We start from the raw sequence: 16,438 nt of genomic DNA on the forward strand, positions 1-16,438 counted from the left end.
CCCTCGCTCGCCTCTCACCCAAGCTTATGCCCGCGGTGATGATTGGCAGCGCGCGCGGAGGGATGCCGCCGCCGCGCAGCCAATCGGCTCCGCGCAGAGGGCAGCTGTGGCGGATAGGCCCGCCCTTCCGCGGCCGAGCCGTGAGTGGCGGCGAGCACGGCCAGTGGCGGCGCGACGCTGGAGGCTGGAAGGCCAATGGGAGCACGTGTGGCGAGTGCCCGGTTAGGCTGCGCGAGTTCCGGCCGCGCGCGCGCTCCTCTTCGGGCTGCTGCGGGGCGAGGAGGCCGTGATCTGCCTCGGCGCTGGTGTTCGCCACCAGGTGAGGCCCCGACGGCTGCAGGGTCGTGGCTTGGTTCTGCTCAGCCGCGAGGCGGGCGCTCCCGGGCGGCGGCCGCCGATGCTAGGGCCCTGCTGGGGCCCGCCGCGGCCCGCCCCGCCCCGCGGCTGCACGCGGCCGCTTTGGCGGGCTGGCCCCGCTGAGGCGTGGCCGGGGGTGGCGGGAGCCGGTCGGGGCCTGGGGGCCGTGGGCGAGAGCGGGAGTCGAGCCCTGGGCCGCGGCCGACCGGGCGTGTCTGTCTCTAGGTGAGGAAGATGCAGGGCAATAAGGGCTTCAACATGGAGAAGCAGAACCATACTCCACGGAAACAACACCAGCACCAGCAGCACCCGCCGCCGTCCATCCCCGCCAACGGGCAGCAGGCCAACAGCCAGAGTGAGTCCCGGGCCCGCCGCGGGGGGCCGCCCGGCCCCGCTTTGGGTAGGCGTCGAGCGACCGCCCTCGCTGTAGAGGGTAACTGCGGGTCCCGGTTAGCTGCCGGCCCCTACGGGTGTAACAGGTCTTAGCGGAAACGAACAGAAACCACTCTGTTTTAAACAACAAAAACTCAAGTCCCTAAGCATACCGCGACTTGCGTTCGCTGTTTGCCTGGCATATTCAGGGTTTTCCATTGTTGGAGACAGTGGTTTGAATTGCAGTTGGACTGGTTTTGGGGGTTTTTGCTCAGTCCGCTCAGATGCATGCGGCTCCCGTAGGTTTGACTGGATTTGTTTGTAAGTTTCTTCTGCTCTTCTGAACTTGGGTAGAGATGTAGAGGTTCCTCCTTTGTCTCGAATTCTCAAGAAAAGCTCACTTAAAGAGTTTGGAAGTCTCTGAACCTTTAACAGTGTTTCTGTAAACCTTGCAAATGCGAGATGGCCTGTTTTACATTGGCTGTTTCTTTTTTCCCCAGCTGTAACATATGGTTCTCAACAGAGGTTTCCTTAAGTACTAGCGAAATAAATTCACTATCTGTAAAGATACAGTCGTAGTAAGAACGTTGTTATAGCAATCTGCAGTCACTTGTTAAGACCAAGCTTTTACATGGGAGGAATCGGGAGATACCCAGCTTTACTTAATAATGTTTCAGCATTCAAGTACCAGCTGACATTGAGGATGGCAGTTACTCTAATCTAGTGTGTTTCCGGTTTGTTCTTAATCAGCGTGGACTGTAGCTCCGTTACCTGGGATACAGAGAGGGTGCTTGTGAGCTGAGACAATATGCATTAATGGTTTCTGGGGCCTTAACTAATCTAACCTGACAGTTAGAAATATGGTGGCAAGGCATTGCCATTAGCATTTTTGGGGAAGTGCTATAGTTATATTAGATTTTTTTATTTCAAGTTTGGACGCTTTGGCTGTTCAAAACAAAAGGATATAGAAGCCCCATGTGTACTCTGCATGATTCCTCTGTGTGTTTTTTTCTGTCAAAGTTGCAGGCTTAACTGTTGCGGGTATACGCACACATGCAGAGATACTGGGCTAGTAAAAAAATTTCTGCGTATTTTTATTAGGTGGCCCTGTTAAATAAGCTCCTTACCAGTTCATAGAAGATAATAGACAAGGGGGACATATCAGTCTGTTTCCATTCAGGTTGGAAGCAATACAACACAACTACTGTATTGTGGTATTCTCGCAGGGACCAGCTTATAGTGAGTGACTGTATCTCAGATTTGTTTGAGTGGATCTACTTATGGCAGAACAGTGATAGTGGTATAACTGCTGTAGATCCTTTCTAGGGTATTCATAGGCCTTGCAATTGATCCCCAAATACTTCTGATAATGGTGTGAAGAAGTTCACGGGACAAAATGGTTCAGTTTATACACCCTTGCTCTGTGAAGTAGATAGCTTACTTCTATAGATATACTGTCAGTCTTTTTTTTTTTTTAGTGTTAGGCATGGATGTGTGCTTATTCTTATAAAAGAGTTGTCCTTGCATGTCTTGGATGCGTTGTCTTTGCATGAATAGCCTTTGTTGGTTAGTGCCATACTTGTAGCCTGAATCAAGTCACTCATGTTCATAGTTTATTTCGTATGTGTGGCCATGAGGCACGTCCTCTGCAAAGCCAAGGGATTGCTTTCTGTGTCCTGCTGTCCTGTGTGGGGAAGTTCTGTATACATTTAAGAAAATGGGACATGGGAAGGTAAAGTGACGATAAAGCCACCCATGTGTATGGTGTGTAGCAGAGTTTTCAGGATTGTGCTGGACTCTTGCTGAATTATGTGTTAAAGATTGTACATGCATGTGGGGATTTAAGGACGTTTCTACAATTTTTCCTGGTTATTGGTGTTAGATACAGCATTACTTATATAGATTTTTGTAATGAACTTTGTAATTTTTCTGAGGTCTCGCCTATATGGCTAATTTTTGGGGTGGGTTTTTTCATTTCTTTCTCTTCAGCTTGGAACCCAAGAGTCTAGAACCCAAATCCCATCTTGTAGAATGACAACTGTCTCAAACGTTACCTGTCTGGGAAAATTTCCTCTTATTTGCATATTTTGCTAGACATCTGGGATTGGTTTTTTTTTAGTAAAAATCTAGTTGCTGGCCAAACTGTGTCTTTTCTGTAATTATTCAGGTTGTAATAACAAAACCCTGTATTGTGACTGCAGTTGATTTTGTTCGGTCCAGTCATCTTGACCAGATCTTCAAAAGTTGGGTGAAATCTCTCGTGTTATTTCAAGCTGCAGTGTTCTTTTCTCCAGTTGTTGACTATCTTTCACTGGTGTTAACAAGCACTGATGTCCAAGCATGCATTTTCTTTAAAAAGAACATGGGACCATTCTGAAATAAAATACCCTTCTTGCTGTAGAGATGGCTGGAGAGGTCTGAGATGGAAGTGAATGGGTGGTATTACCTATATTGTCCTATGTCTCTCTGTTCGCTGTGATGAAACCTAATAGAATTTATCCCCCCAACTGTAGAGCAGCTGTGTACCTTATTCCCCTCAGATGAAGGCCTGACTATTGACCTGAAGAATTTCCGGAAACCTGGTGAAAAGACCTTCACCCAAAGAAGCCGCCTGTTTGTGGGGAATCTGCCCCCAGATATTACAGAGGAAGAGATGAGAAAGTTATTTGAGAAGTATGGCAAGGCAGGTGAAGTCTTCATACACAAGGACAAAGGCTTTGGCTTTATCAGGCTGGTGAGTGACTTGCTACCTTTGGGGTGTTTTTGTGGCAATAACTCACACTGGAGGAATATTGCTGATTGGAAATAGATGTTCAGATATCTTGCTAATTAAGCCTGCTGTTGATTTTAGTAACCTGGAATATAGGATCAACTTCAACAAGTGTTTTGTCCAGAGCTTTTTATGAGAAGGAATGTGAATTCAGGCAGCTTGTGGCAGGATTTACGAGATATCTGATAAAGTTATTGTGAAGTCAGCTGGTAGAAAATGGAAAGAAAACATGAACATGATGCTATTATAGACAAGGTGGACCTCCATTTTCAGGAAAGGTATGAACATGGAATTTCTATGAACATAGGTTGTCACGCAGTATTACTGTAGTGATGAATGCTCTTGAGGTAGGGGATGTCTGGAAGATCATGTTGAAGTGTGGCCAGGAGAGGAGGTAGCTACCAACATAGAGTAATGGTTCTCAGACTTTACTGGCTCATGTACTACCTTTGTGAAAGCCTAAAGGTGAGTGGATGGAGCATGAGGTTCCCACACCAAAGTCTGGGGCACTTTGCTGTGGGGTAGCTGCTTGGTAGTGGCTTAAATGGGTGAAAGAGTGTGAAAATGGTGTAGGACATCTTTCGTGGATTGTCATACAATCAGCATCTCCTTTCACAGTTATCAGACTTGACTAATAGTTGAGTCTTGATTTTTATTTTTTTATGTATTTTTTTAAAAAAGAAAGCTTGCTTTGTAGCCTCAATATAATCATGTCTGATGGATAATGATAATTTAATTGTTTGCTTAGGCCATACTGGCTGTTGGATTAATCTTATGTCTGATATATTTTCCCCCCCTCCAAACTCTGTACATGCGTATTCAGTTAGAGTAATTGGTAACAGAGAATAGCTACGGTTTGTTAGGACACTTTTTACCATACTATGGGAGGATTATTTGTTCCTCTCTGTGAAGTACGTGTTCAGGAGAAACAGGCTTGTGACTCTGTTGTGACTGTGCCTGGCTGATTCTGTACTGCATTGAGAGTTTTAATGATAACTTTTTTTATCTTCAGGAAACTCGCACTCTGGCAGAGATTGCAAAGGTGGAGCTAGACAACATGCCTCTTCGTGGGAAGCAGCTAAGAGTGCGTTTTGCATGCCACAGCGCATCGCTGACAGTCAGGAACCTGCCTCAGTTTGTGTCCAATGAGCTCCTGGAGGAAGCCTTCTCAGTGTTTGGCCAGGTGGAAAGGGCTGTGGTTATTGTGGATGACAGAGGACGATCCTCTGGAAAAGGCATTGTGGAGTTCTCAGGGAAGCCTGCTGCTAGGAAGGCCCTGGATAGATGTAGTGATGGGTCTTTCCTGCTAACCACGTAAGTGTGGAGGGCAAGAAGTGCTATATTGGTATGTGTGCAGGTTGATGGGTGGCATTGGCTTGTGAGCAGTGTTTCTTAATGCCAGAGCAGGACAGGTGACACATGGGGCAGGAGGTTGTAGGTGATTTGCCTGGGGAGAACTTAACTTGGCTTTGTTCCAACAAGAGTGAGCCTGTGCTGAAACTCAGGGCTAAAAACTTTTTCCTGGGAAGCTGCTAGTGGGATAAGTGCATAAAACTTCCTGATAAACTCTTTCTTGATAAAGCCTTCTCAGGGCAATTAAAACTGACTTTAAGAAGTAGGAGCTATTTCAGAGACCATCCATATAATTTGTTGGAAGCTCAGATGTGTTAATTGTACACTCTGGGTCGCTTCAGAGGTGAGTCTTGGGATGGGACTTCACTGAGCAGCATGCACTGCTGGGGTGGAATGTTGATCCACCACTGTGGGCATGGGATCTGTCAGAGAAGCTGGTCCAATAGATTGGATTGTTTGGAGCTTTCACCATAATAAACTGTTTTCCTCGTGCTTGAATATCATAAGGCAATAAAGCATGTTCTTTTGTAATCATGTGAACTTCCACAAGTAAATGACTAATTTTAGATGCATTCCACAGAGCATGGCTTGTTGCTCTAACTGTTAGAGGGAACCGTTTTTGATCTCTTGGAAATAAAAGTTACTGTATATTTTGTATGTATGCACCTAGCATTTGTGAATAGAACACTTCCTGAAATTGGGACTATATTGCTAATTTCTAAAGTAATTTTATAAGCTTTGTGCTTCTCACTTCTCTCCTTTTTCTTGGAGGCCTGCATATGGCACAGCTGTACACAAGCACGCTCAGTTTCAAAAAGCAGGTGTTTTGGGGTTGGGTTTTTTTTGTATCTGTTTTAACCCCTAAGACTCTTTGGGGATAACCAGCATAGTATGTAGTGCTCTGCAGGAGGATTGCTGTTAGGGAGCTTTTGCTGATTCAGAAGTCTATATCCTGAAAGAACCATGAATACAAATTTTAAAAGTGATCATGCAAAACTAATCACTACCAGTGTGTAACTGAGAGCACCTGAGGGTAACACTCAATCTTTTTGTAGCTGTCAGTGTATTAGATTCTGATATCTAGGACGGCAAACTAGTGTGATGCTTATTTCTAGTTGTGGTTTGGTTTTGATTAAATTTGTTCTGGTTTGTCCTAGTTCGTGACAGTAACAGCTAGATAAACTGGTTGGAATTGATTCACATTGGAAAATAAGACAACTAATAATGGAATATGTCACATCAAAGTGAAAAGCTAGATTGTGGATCTTCAGCTGATGAGATTTTAGTCTCTCGTACCCTGCCTTCCTGCTGGAGTCTGGGCACCACTTGCTGCTTGGCATAGTGTGATAATTTCTCTTCCATTTCCCCAGCTCTGGCAAATGGGGTTGAGGAGCTAATGAGAAGCTGTGGTGCTGCTGTGTGCTGAGGATGAGCAGTATCAGTGCTGTGTTGGGGAGCTGATTCAGAGACTGGGGACACTCCTGTTTAAATTCTTTCTTCTGCACACAAAAACTGGGAAGACAGAATCACGTGTGCAGTATTTGTGTTGTGAAGTGCAGCTGTGGATTTCTTGAGGGGAAATTCAGCCGGGGCCCAACAGGCACTTACAGAGCACTGCTGCTTGGCAATAATGGGACGTGGTGGTCTCAGGAGGAGAGTATGACTGAATGGTACAGCCAGCAAACTCCAATGAGGAGCAGTGTAGTTATTCTTTGATTTAGGCAGCTACAAAAAGGCTCATACAGCCCATGGTTGGCCATGTAGCAAGGGAGGAAAGGGAGAAAAAACAGATTCTAGGGATTACAATACTTCATGCTGAGTATTTTCTACAGGAGGATGTCAGGTTCTAGCTAAGCTGTTAATTTGAACCAGTAGCTGCAAGTATTCTTCTTTCAGTACGGATTTGGTTTGGATTCAACAAGGGTTTTGATTAAGAGTTCAGCTCCTAGAAAGAAAGAAGAAAAAAACGTTCAAAGTCATTTCTGGTTTCACTTTGAGATCCCCAACTGCTCTGAATTTCTTTGAGCAGTGCTAAAAGCAGTATTTATAAGTTCAGATATTACACATGCTTTCCTAGACTGCAAGCTCATTCTTGAATTTTCTTGAAAGCACCTCATCTTTTCTTTACAGATTCCCTCGGCCTGTCACTGTGGAGCCCATGGATCAGTATGATGATGAAGAGGGACTACCAGAGAAACTAGTCATCAAAAACCAGCAATATCACAAGTATGTGCCTGGCATATGACAGGAGATGAGACTACGTGTGGCTAGTGCTTCAATCTTAGGAGGGTGGCTCATCAGTGCTACTGAAGGTCCTCCTTTTTTCTGTAAATGTGACCTGACTCTGGAAAGAGAATTGCATACACTGTTCTCTTGTGATGGTTAGCTGAAAGAAAGGAGTGGTTTTGGATCCACACTGCTGGATAAGACTGGCAGCCTTCGCATATTTTTCATAAGTCTGTTTCAGTTGTTGGAATAAAAATTGTGTCAGTTTGAGATAACATGAGATCCCCTTACTCAGATGAGAAGGTGAAGCAAAGACGTAAGTTACTTGCTCTAAGTATTATGGAAAGTCTGTAGAGGAAACAGATTTGAACCCACAGTGAAAATCCAAGGAATAATGTGAATAGCATTAGGAGATTGTAGAGCTATGAAGGTATAAGGCCTTGGCCTTTGAAGGCTTCCCAGCGTAAGTAGGTATTATGTGATCCAAGCAGTGGGAATTAGTTCAGGGGAGCTCATGAATTTTTCAGGTAAGGAATATGAGAGCTTCAGGAGCTGGGAGGCTGCATTAGGAATAGTCATGTGCTCCAGGTGCAGGGGCTGCAGAGATTAGTGAAATACACACATTTGGGCAGTGTTTGTTTCTGGAGTGGATCCATCCATAAGATGTGCAGCAGGAGCAAACGCTGTTTCTTTCAAGAATATTTCTAAATGTCTTTACCCAGTATCTTTTGGTGTCCTACAAAAGCAGTGTAATTGCTTGTTATGGACAACGGCAGGGCACAGTTTTCATATATAATTAGTCATGCAGGAGGATTCTGCCCAAGTTTCTCCTTTCAATAAGATGATTCCTGAGGAGCAGACAAACTGGCATCTCAGGCATAGCTATTTGTGAAAAAGTGGAAGACAAAGTGGTTCCTTATTTGTTGCACTAAGAAATGCATTTCTAACTGTTGGATCTGCCATTGCATTTAACACAATTTTTTGTTTGTTTGTTTCTCTTTGCTCTGTTGAAGCATTCACTAGCTCTTCCTTGTTTGACAGGGAGCGTGAGCAGCCGCCTCGATTTGCACAGCCTGGCAGCTTTGAGTATGAATATGCCATGCGTTGGAAGGCTCTAATAGAAATGGAGAAGCAGCAGCAAGAACAAGTAGACCGCAACATCAAGGAAGCTCGAGAGAAGCTGGAAATGGAAATGGAAGCAGCTCGCCATGAGCACCAGGTTATGCTCATGCGGCAAGGTACCAATCAAAGATAAATACAGTATCAGAACATGGTCCTGTGACATCCAGGGGTGGGTAGCTCAGTAGAGTGGCTAGCGCCCACTGAAGGTGTAACTCTTGACTTGTAACCAAGCATAGTAGCAGCAAATGAGTGGGGAGGTGCTACTGTATTGCTGGAGGCTCTGTTACTTTATTCTCTTGTGTGTTACGGTTCTAGTTCAGGAATTGATAAGACTTGGCGTGGGAGTTGAGTTTGGGGTTTTTTACTGTTGTCTTTTACAGATCTAATGAGACGCCAGGAAGAGCTGAGGAGAATGGAGGAATTGCATAACCAAGAAGTACAAAAACGTAAACAGTTGGAACTCAGGTAAGGGGACAGGTTATGAAATGCTGTGAATCCATAATACTATGGAACGAAATGCTGCTTCAGTGTACCTGAATTGTTCAGTGTGACAATTTCATTTCAACCTTAAAGCATGGCAGTTATTTTGGGCCTTTTTGTTCATAGGGAGAGTGCATGGTTGGTTTAAGGTGGAAGAGTTAAGAGTTTCTTCCACTGATTAGTATTTGGTTTTTTACAGTTCTGTGTCTTAGTTTAGCTCCTTGACTGAGTCAGATAGAAAAATCAGAATCTGTGCAGTGATTCAATGGCTTCAGTGCTGCAGGTTGGGAAACCCCATTCTAGAATCTATGTTTTTGTTTGAGGGGTAACTTAGTCTCAGAGATTTCTCTTTCCATTCCAGCTCTTCCTTATCTCAGGGTCATTTTGAGAAGCTCCAGGAAGATTTCCAGACTACTTCTATAACAGAAGGGGCTTGAGAACTGTCTGGCTTGTATGCATTATATTGCATGTAGTCAGCATGTATTTGGGAGCTGCTGTGTACGTAGAATCATTTAGGCTGGAAAAGACCTTTAAGATCATCAAGTCCAACCGTAACCCTAACGCTGCCAAGTGTACCACTAAACCATGTCCCTAAGTACCACATCTACATATCTTTTAAATAGCTCCAGGGTGGTGACTCAACCGCTTCCCTGGGCAGCCTGTTCCAGTGCTTGATAACCCTTTCGATGAAGAAATTTTTCCTAATGTCCAATCTAAACCTCCCCTGGTGCAACTTGAGGCTGTTTCTTCTCATCCTATCACTTGTTACTTGGGAGAAGAGACCAACACCCACCTTGCTGCAACCTCCTTTCAGGTAGTTGTAGAGAGTGACAAGGTCTTATCTCAGCCTCCTTTTCTCCAGGCTAAACAACCCCAGTTTCTTCAGCTGTTCCTCGTGAGATACACACATGGGTGTGCTCATGTTGGGTTTTATAATAAACTCTGTAAAATTGAAAGTGTTAGAAGTGCCTCAGTGTGCATTCATGTTTCTGTCTTCATCACGAGGTACCTAATATTTTACAGCTTCAGCAAAATAATGTTCTTAAAATGGTGTGTTTCCAAACAGGACCCATTAGGCAGCACTGTGATGCAGATGGTTGGTGTATGTTGTGCTGAGCATCCTTGGACCTTTTTTGCAGGCAAGAAGAAGAACGCAGGCGCCGTGAAGAGGAAATGAGAAGGCAGCAAGAAGAGATGATGAGACGCCAGCAGGAAGGCTTTAAAGGGAATTTTGCTGATGCGGTATGAGTGCTTCTACCTTCCAGTTACATCTGGATACTGACATTAGATTTTTACCCTTCCACAGCACGGGGCTTTCTGTGAATGTTTAGTTTGTTGGTTGAGGCACTCTACATCTTTAGTGCATTCTGCCCTAAATTGTTGAACCCCTTCAATCTTAATACAATTTATTCTGGAAAATATAAATAGCCCAGTTACTGTCCCACTGCTATTCATGTGGGACCCTCACTAGCTGTCTTGCTGTTCAGAAGAATATATCCTACCTAATTTTATTCTAACAGTGGCAAAGATGTACTGTACTGTCCTGAAGTACTGCTGCAGAACCCTGTTATGGTCATACACCCGGCTATTTTCCTAGCCTGCAGTTTGTCTTAGTCATGCTTAGACAAAACGATCCTAACTTGAGGCACTGCTGCAGGCACAATAATTGCTTGTACTTAAGTCAGTTGGTCAAGTATTTTCTTGTAATGTAAAATGTGTGGTGACCTGCCTTTTAATAGTAGTATCTCTAGTTCTGTGAAGAACTGCCTTACAATTAATTTCTAGTTCCAGCAACTTTCGGTTGTGGAAGCAGCTGTAATATTATTTAGGTGGTATAATGGTATTGATGCATCTGGGTGGCAAGTGTTTATGTACCCTACTGAAAAATTGGCCCATAAGCAAAATAGCTAAATATATGTCAAACCAAAAGGGCCAAAACTGTGTGACTGGCCTAAATGTGTGAATATTACTCTGTGTAGCAGAACTCCTGATTTCTCTAAATAATGGTGTCTTCATATGAAAAGTAGTGGCACTGAGACTACAGATGAAGTGAAATCTGTTGTTCTTCAGTTCCCACCATGGAAAAAGTAGTACCCTGACTGAAGTGAGGAGGTGCTTCTAGCTTTGCAGTGAGAGAGATCTGTGGTGTGTCACCTATGCTCAGTTAATAAAAGAGAAATTGAACTCACTAACAGGTATTTTAATGCAAGTGACCCAGTGCTGCTTCCTTTCAACAGGAAAAGCTTAGCTATGCTGAAGAAGTAGCAAAACTAACTCTATCTAATGTGTCACTGCTGCTCAGCAGATCTTTCCATCTAGATATCAGACATCTCTTTATGCTGCCGTTTGGTAAAATCTGCATGCACAGCTTTGCTGCTGGATGTTTTACCATGATTGTGAAAAATAGCCCTTCAGAATGAAATACTTAAAATAAGACCTGTTCAGCAGTTAATTCTGTGAAGGTAGCTCAGATCTTCTTTTGAAATGTATCCTGGGAATAACTTTTCTTCAGAGTTTTCAATAGTAAAACCCCAGAACTCATTGGATTTGTATAATTACATTTTAAAAGCCTGAATTTTTATCATTTGAAATGAGTGTGTCTTTTTTTCCAGAGGGAGCCACCAGACATGCGAATGGGACAGATGGGTATGGGAGGTAAGAGTATTCTGTGGCCATCTTTGTTCCTATGCATGTTCCTTTCCTCTTACAAAATCTGTATGTTTTTCTGAGTAGTCTTATTTTATTGGTGTCTTTTTTAGAAACTCAGTCACAGTAATCTCCCAGTTCAGTGACAGGAAACAAGTGTTCATGTGACAGGAAACATAACAAAATTTGGGTATGAGGCAGTACTGTACATCTGTGAAAAGACTCAGTTCAGTAAGCAAAAGACTTGGTTGAAGTTGCTATCAGACCCATAGTGTGCTTCAGAAGTTTGTACTGATACAGGAACTGGTACGACATGTAGTGCTAGACCTTGAGCTGAGGAAATAATCTTGATTATTGTATTTCCATATTTTGACTGCATGATTTAGAATTTCAGGCCACATGAACAAGAACAAGTGAAAAGGCAATGGGGGCTTAGTGGTTAATGAAGGTGGTGAGCGTTAGAGCCTGCTGTAGTTTCAGATAATGCTGGAATGCAAGATCAGTCTGTCTTGACTTAATAGTGCAAAGCTAGTTAATAGGCTGGGACTCTGTCCCTGAAGAAAACACCGCAGGGAGCTTAATCAGTGTTTTGTGGATCTGGAGTGATGAGTAGACCCCAGTCACTGTGTCTGCCAGGACTATTCCTCAGGTTTCTTTTCCAGGTACCATTGGCATGAACAATAGAGGAGCTATGGGTGGTACCAATGTCCCAGCTGCTGCACCTCCTTCGACTGGTCCTGGAGCTATGATACCTGATGGAGCCATGGGAATGGTAATGTATCTCTGTCTGCTTTTTGTGCACACCTTTTAAATGTAGATTATGTTGCTTCCATTGTTAAGCACTATGCTGCTAAAGTTAAGGCTTCTTTGTCTACTTAGACCTGTTGTTTAACTCATTTGCTTAGGAGGTAAAGAACAAAGAATCAGTGGAGGTTTTGCTTATTTATTTGCCCTTTTTAATTTTTATATTTAATTTAGTTTTAAACCTTACTGCAGAGCTTTACAATAGAGCATGGCTTCTGTGGCATCTGTCATTCCTCTCTGTCATACAGAGGATCGATCCTCTCACAGTGTCAGCACTTCAGAAACAGTAGTAGTCACAGTCAAGTTTGGCCTGAAAGTTCATCTTGCTTTAGCAGTTTATATCAATTAGTCTAATAAATAATTTTCCTGCAAACTTTCCTACTCAGTCTTCTTGATCTATCGTGATCTTGATATGTTGTGACATCATGGAAATTTTTTTGTCATAAAGAACAGTTTTATTTGTCTATAAGCTTTTGTACTTAAGTGGTAGGGACAGTGGAGTGGCTGAGGTTAAGGGAATGCATACTACACAAAGCTATTAAGGGAGAAGACGAAGAGAGGAATGGAAAAGGGAGGTGAGTTCAGAATAATATGATGAAATAATATCTTTTAGACCAAAAAGCAATACGCTGTTTCTCTAATGGCCAGAAATATGTATAGTATTTTTGGAAACTGTTTATCCTGGCTAAGTGCTTGGTTTTAGGAGTTACTGGGCCCATGAATTCCAGCTTTTTATTCAGGTAGGGAGCAGTTACTTTGCATGTTTGCTCCAGCTGCTTGGAGTGATTGCAGCGTCCTTCCCTGTGATGTGTCCTACAAGACAGGTTCATAATTACTCAGAGTTTTTCATCTGTAGAGAAGGGGAAAAAGGTAGGAGTGCTGTGTTACTGCTAGTGCCTCCCATTCACTGCCAGCAAAGTGAGCATTGAGAGTCCCTGGGACCTCCCTATTGTCAATTTTACTGTACTTTGGGTTTGTCTTCTGTAGAACCAGGCAATACCATGCAGTCGTCTACAGTACTAATACCAATTATGAAGTGCATATATGTATCGCATTGTGTTTATATGTATCACTGCTGTAAACCTGTGGACAAAGAATAGATGGAACCCAGGAACCTGGTGTAGAGCAGCCCTGCTCTGTGCAGTCTTAGCCGCAGTCTTGGGGGAAGGAAGAGGCAGTGGTTGCCTCCAGTACCTTCCCCAAAGGAAGTACCATGTCAACCATGAGGACATTTCAAGCAGGGGAGCAGGTTGCCCAGAGAGGTTATGCAGCCTTCATCCTTGGATGTTTATAAGACCCGACTGGATAAAGCTGTGCCTAACCTGTCTGACCTCATAGCCAACTCTGTTTTGAGCAGAGGCCTCCTGAGGTACCTTCCAACCTGAATTATTCTTTGATCGTCTTCCCTCAGCTGGAAGGAACAGGCTGTGCAGTAGCACTAGTCCAGCTGGGAGAGGGGAGAGCCAAATGGATGGAAATAACAGGATACGATCACAGCACCAGATGGGTATTGCAAACTGATTTTGGAATTGGAGTATTGTGTACACCTGGATTGTGACAGTGCTGTAGTATCAGTATATTGCTCCTCATTTACACTCGGTTTGGGTGAAGGAATATGGTGGAAATGTGAAGTTCTCCTTTCCCAGACTGCATTACTCACATGCTCCACAGCAGGGCACCACTCTATGAGATGGTGCAAACTGTATTCCAGTATGCTAGACTACAAGTTATGTAGGGAAGGAGACTTGGTCCTGCAGTGGTCCTATCAGTCTGGTTTTGGGGCTTTGCGATATTTTTGGTGGGGTGAAGGTTTGTAGCAAGGTCAGCTGGAATTGTGGAATCCTGGTAGAATTTGAATCAACTCAAATGCTTTTAACTCCCCTTTGTTGTTCCTTGTTTTTCTTTCTGCTTTTTCTGCATTTGTCCTCATTACAAGACTCCACCACCACCTGCAGATCGCTTTGGCCAGGGCGGTGCGATGGAAGGCCTCGGAGCGATGGGAGGGAACCCACCTGCCTTCAACAGAGGAAATCCAGGGGGTGATTTCGGCCCTAACAAGCGTCGCAGATACTAACAGGATTAAGCTACCCCCTGCACATGCCCCAAAAAGGAAAGGAATCTTGGCAGGCCACACAGGGTTCAGCTTGGGGTGGGGGGAGGGATATATTAAAAACAGTTAATTAGGGCCTGTTTTGGTAAAGCCACTCTAGGACAAGGGGAGTGCAGTCTGACTGGTAAAGGTTTTAGAAAATTTCATGTGGTGCATTCCTATAATTTCAATGTGAAAAATGGAATCTGGGAGGCTGGCATTGTTCAATAACGGTAAGATCTGGCAAGGACCCTACTGCCTTGACCATTCCAGGTTTCTTATTTACAGGCAGAGTCCTGAGACTAAACTAGAGAAAATTGCGGTATGTCTTGGCATTTTTTTAGTGTAGCATACCTTGCTTAAGAGCACAGGCAAGTCTCTGGAGAACTAGGGCAGCATCTGGGTACTTTGCAGCTCCCATGTTTCTGTAAATTTATATAGCTCCAAATGATCCGTCATGTAGTGAATTGGGGGAGATTTTATGTTTGTTTCTTTTTTTTCCTCTTTTTTCTCCTAACTTGTAGTTATTCTTTTTATCTGGACCATCTGTTTCTTTAAAGTAGTTGACTGTCATGTGCAGCCTGAATGGCTGGAGGCTCTTGTTTGGATGGATTTATTGATAATGTGTTGTATCACTGTTTATTTTTACTGGTAGTAAAGTACAATCTATTGGACAAAGATACTGTATCTCATGCTGAAGACTTAACCGAAACAAATGTTTGTATAATCTTAACCTTGCCTTGTCTTTTGTGTAGAAGTACTACAAGATTTTTTCATTTAGTGTAAACTGTTTGAACACAAGCTGTAATTTCCCACTAACAAGTTTGAGTTTGTCTGAGGAATGTTACAGGAATGCATTATTAAAGTGGATTTTAAGCCTTTTTTTATCTGGTGTGTTGTCTCTTCTGTTTTTTTTTTTAAATAAAATGTGTATATATGGATTGAAATAAATCAAGCTTCAGATTGCAGTGCAAAAGTTGTTCTTGCATAGGTCTGTAAAGAGGGTGTTCAGCTCCTGAGAATCTTCTAACTGTTCTCCTTGTCACAGAACAAGTTTTACTTGTGTGTTGGAATGAAACCTGCAACTTCGACATTTCAGAATACAATAACAGAGCTCCTGATGCACCTATGATGCGTATGTTGCGGATGCAGATAAGCGAGACGCAAGACTTGTTCATGTGTCACTGGGAGTGAGCGTGGAGTTCAATTCATGTCTCATCTGCATAGTAATAAGTCTGTCTCTGCCCTGCGTTGGACTTGCCTCTGGCTGGGATACAGACCTTCCTGCAGAGCTCTGGACTGCTGTGCCGGGGCAGGAAACAGGACTCGTAACTGCCAGTGGCAACAGTAATACTTTATCTTGTGTAACGCATGAGGTAATCTGTAGGGACAGGAGCCCTCTGAGTTGTGTTCTTGCACTGAAGCTCTTGAGTCTGGGGAATGGGGAGCAGAGGGGGAAGCTTCGAAAGAAATTTAGGTGGGAAGGAGAGGGAGAAAGAGTTACAGCCTAAGAGCATAAGGAGCTGCCTTACACACTTGTTAAATAATAGGGAAGATGAAAACATTTTTAGATACCTTATTGCCTTGGCAACATTACCCTAAAAAAATTAGGGTTTTGTCTTGTAGGTACTCTGTAAGTAGGGAAAGATAAAATAAGCACTCTAGAGGTTTTATTGGTTTATCCCTGTTATTTGGTGGCTTATAATTAGCCTGGAATGGGATGTTGATAAACTGTATTGAAAAGAGACTGCAGGTGATGCTCTTGGTTTTTTCTGCTTGTTTTGTTTTCTACATTTAAAAGCATTAGCACTAGTAGCTGGCTTGCTGAGGTGATTATCAGGGGAATTCGTACTATACTTACAGGTAAGTCACAAGAGTTTGGTGATGTTTTTCACATGACACACTTGCTAGGATAGCTAAATATTCCAAAATCTCAAGTAAGCTGGTGAGAATGCTGATTAGCTTTTCTGTTGGCCTGCAGAGAGGATGTATCTGTTCTAGTGGCTTGTGTCTGGGACACGGCTGGCAGATGTTCACTAATGCCATGGGTATTTAAGTACGTTGTTTAATTCTTAAGTGTCAAATACTAGAAGGAGAAGTTGCGCCAAAGTGTCTGCATTGTCTCATTCTCCTGTCCGTTGCTCAGCTGGCTTGCTTGTTAGTGAGCAGTCAAAAGAGAAGCCCCTGCTCAAATGTTAGCAGTACTCTGCTGCTGCCTC

At 43.5% G+C, this 16,438-nt stretch overlaps 1 protein-coding gene across 4 annotated transcripts; it reads left to right on the top strand.

Annotated features, from left to right (window-relative positions):
• The first annotated feature begins 212 nt into the window (after nucleotides 1-212).
• NONO (non-POU domain containing octamer binding) lies at nucleotides 213-15,100 on the top strand. Of its 4 annotated transcripts, none has more exons than XM_075106912.1 (11): nucleotides 213-319; nucleotides 583-757; nucleotides 3,243-3,463; nucleotides 4,512-4,813; nucleotides 6,983-7,078; nucleotides 8,120-8,316; nucleotides 8,581-8,665; nucleotides 9,820-9,922; nucleotides 11,293-11,335; nucleotides 11,989-12,098; nucleotides 14,067-15,100. In XM_075106912.1, exons 2-11 carry the CDS (start codon nucleotides 592-594, stop codon nucleotides 14,202-14,204), a joined length of 1,461 nt encoding a protein of 486 aa, XP_074963013.1. In that variant the 5' UTR covers nucleotides 213-319; nucleotides 583-591; the 3' UTR covers nucleotides 14,205-15,100. The 4 variants fall into 4 exon arrangements, with proteins under 4 accessions (XP_074963013.1, XP_074963014.1, XP_074963015.1 ...); XM_075106913.1 differs by having other exon boundaries at nucleotides 3,270-3,463; XM_075106914.1 differs by having other exon boundaries at nucleotides 583-712.
• Nucleotides 15,101-16,438: the final 1,338 nt, after the last annotated feature.

The sequence above is a fragment of the Phalacrocorax aristotelis genome, chromosome 11 (genome assembly GCF_949628215.1).
Source record: "Phalacrocorax aristotelis chromosome 11, bGulAri2.1, whole genome shotgun sequence".
Classification (NCBI taxonomy): Eukaryota; Metazoa; Chordata; class Aves; order Suliformes; family Phalacrocoracidae; genus Phalacrocorax; species Phalacrocorax aristotelis.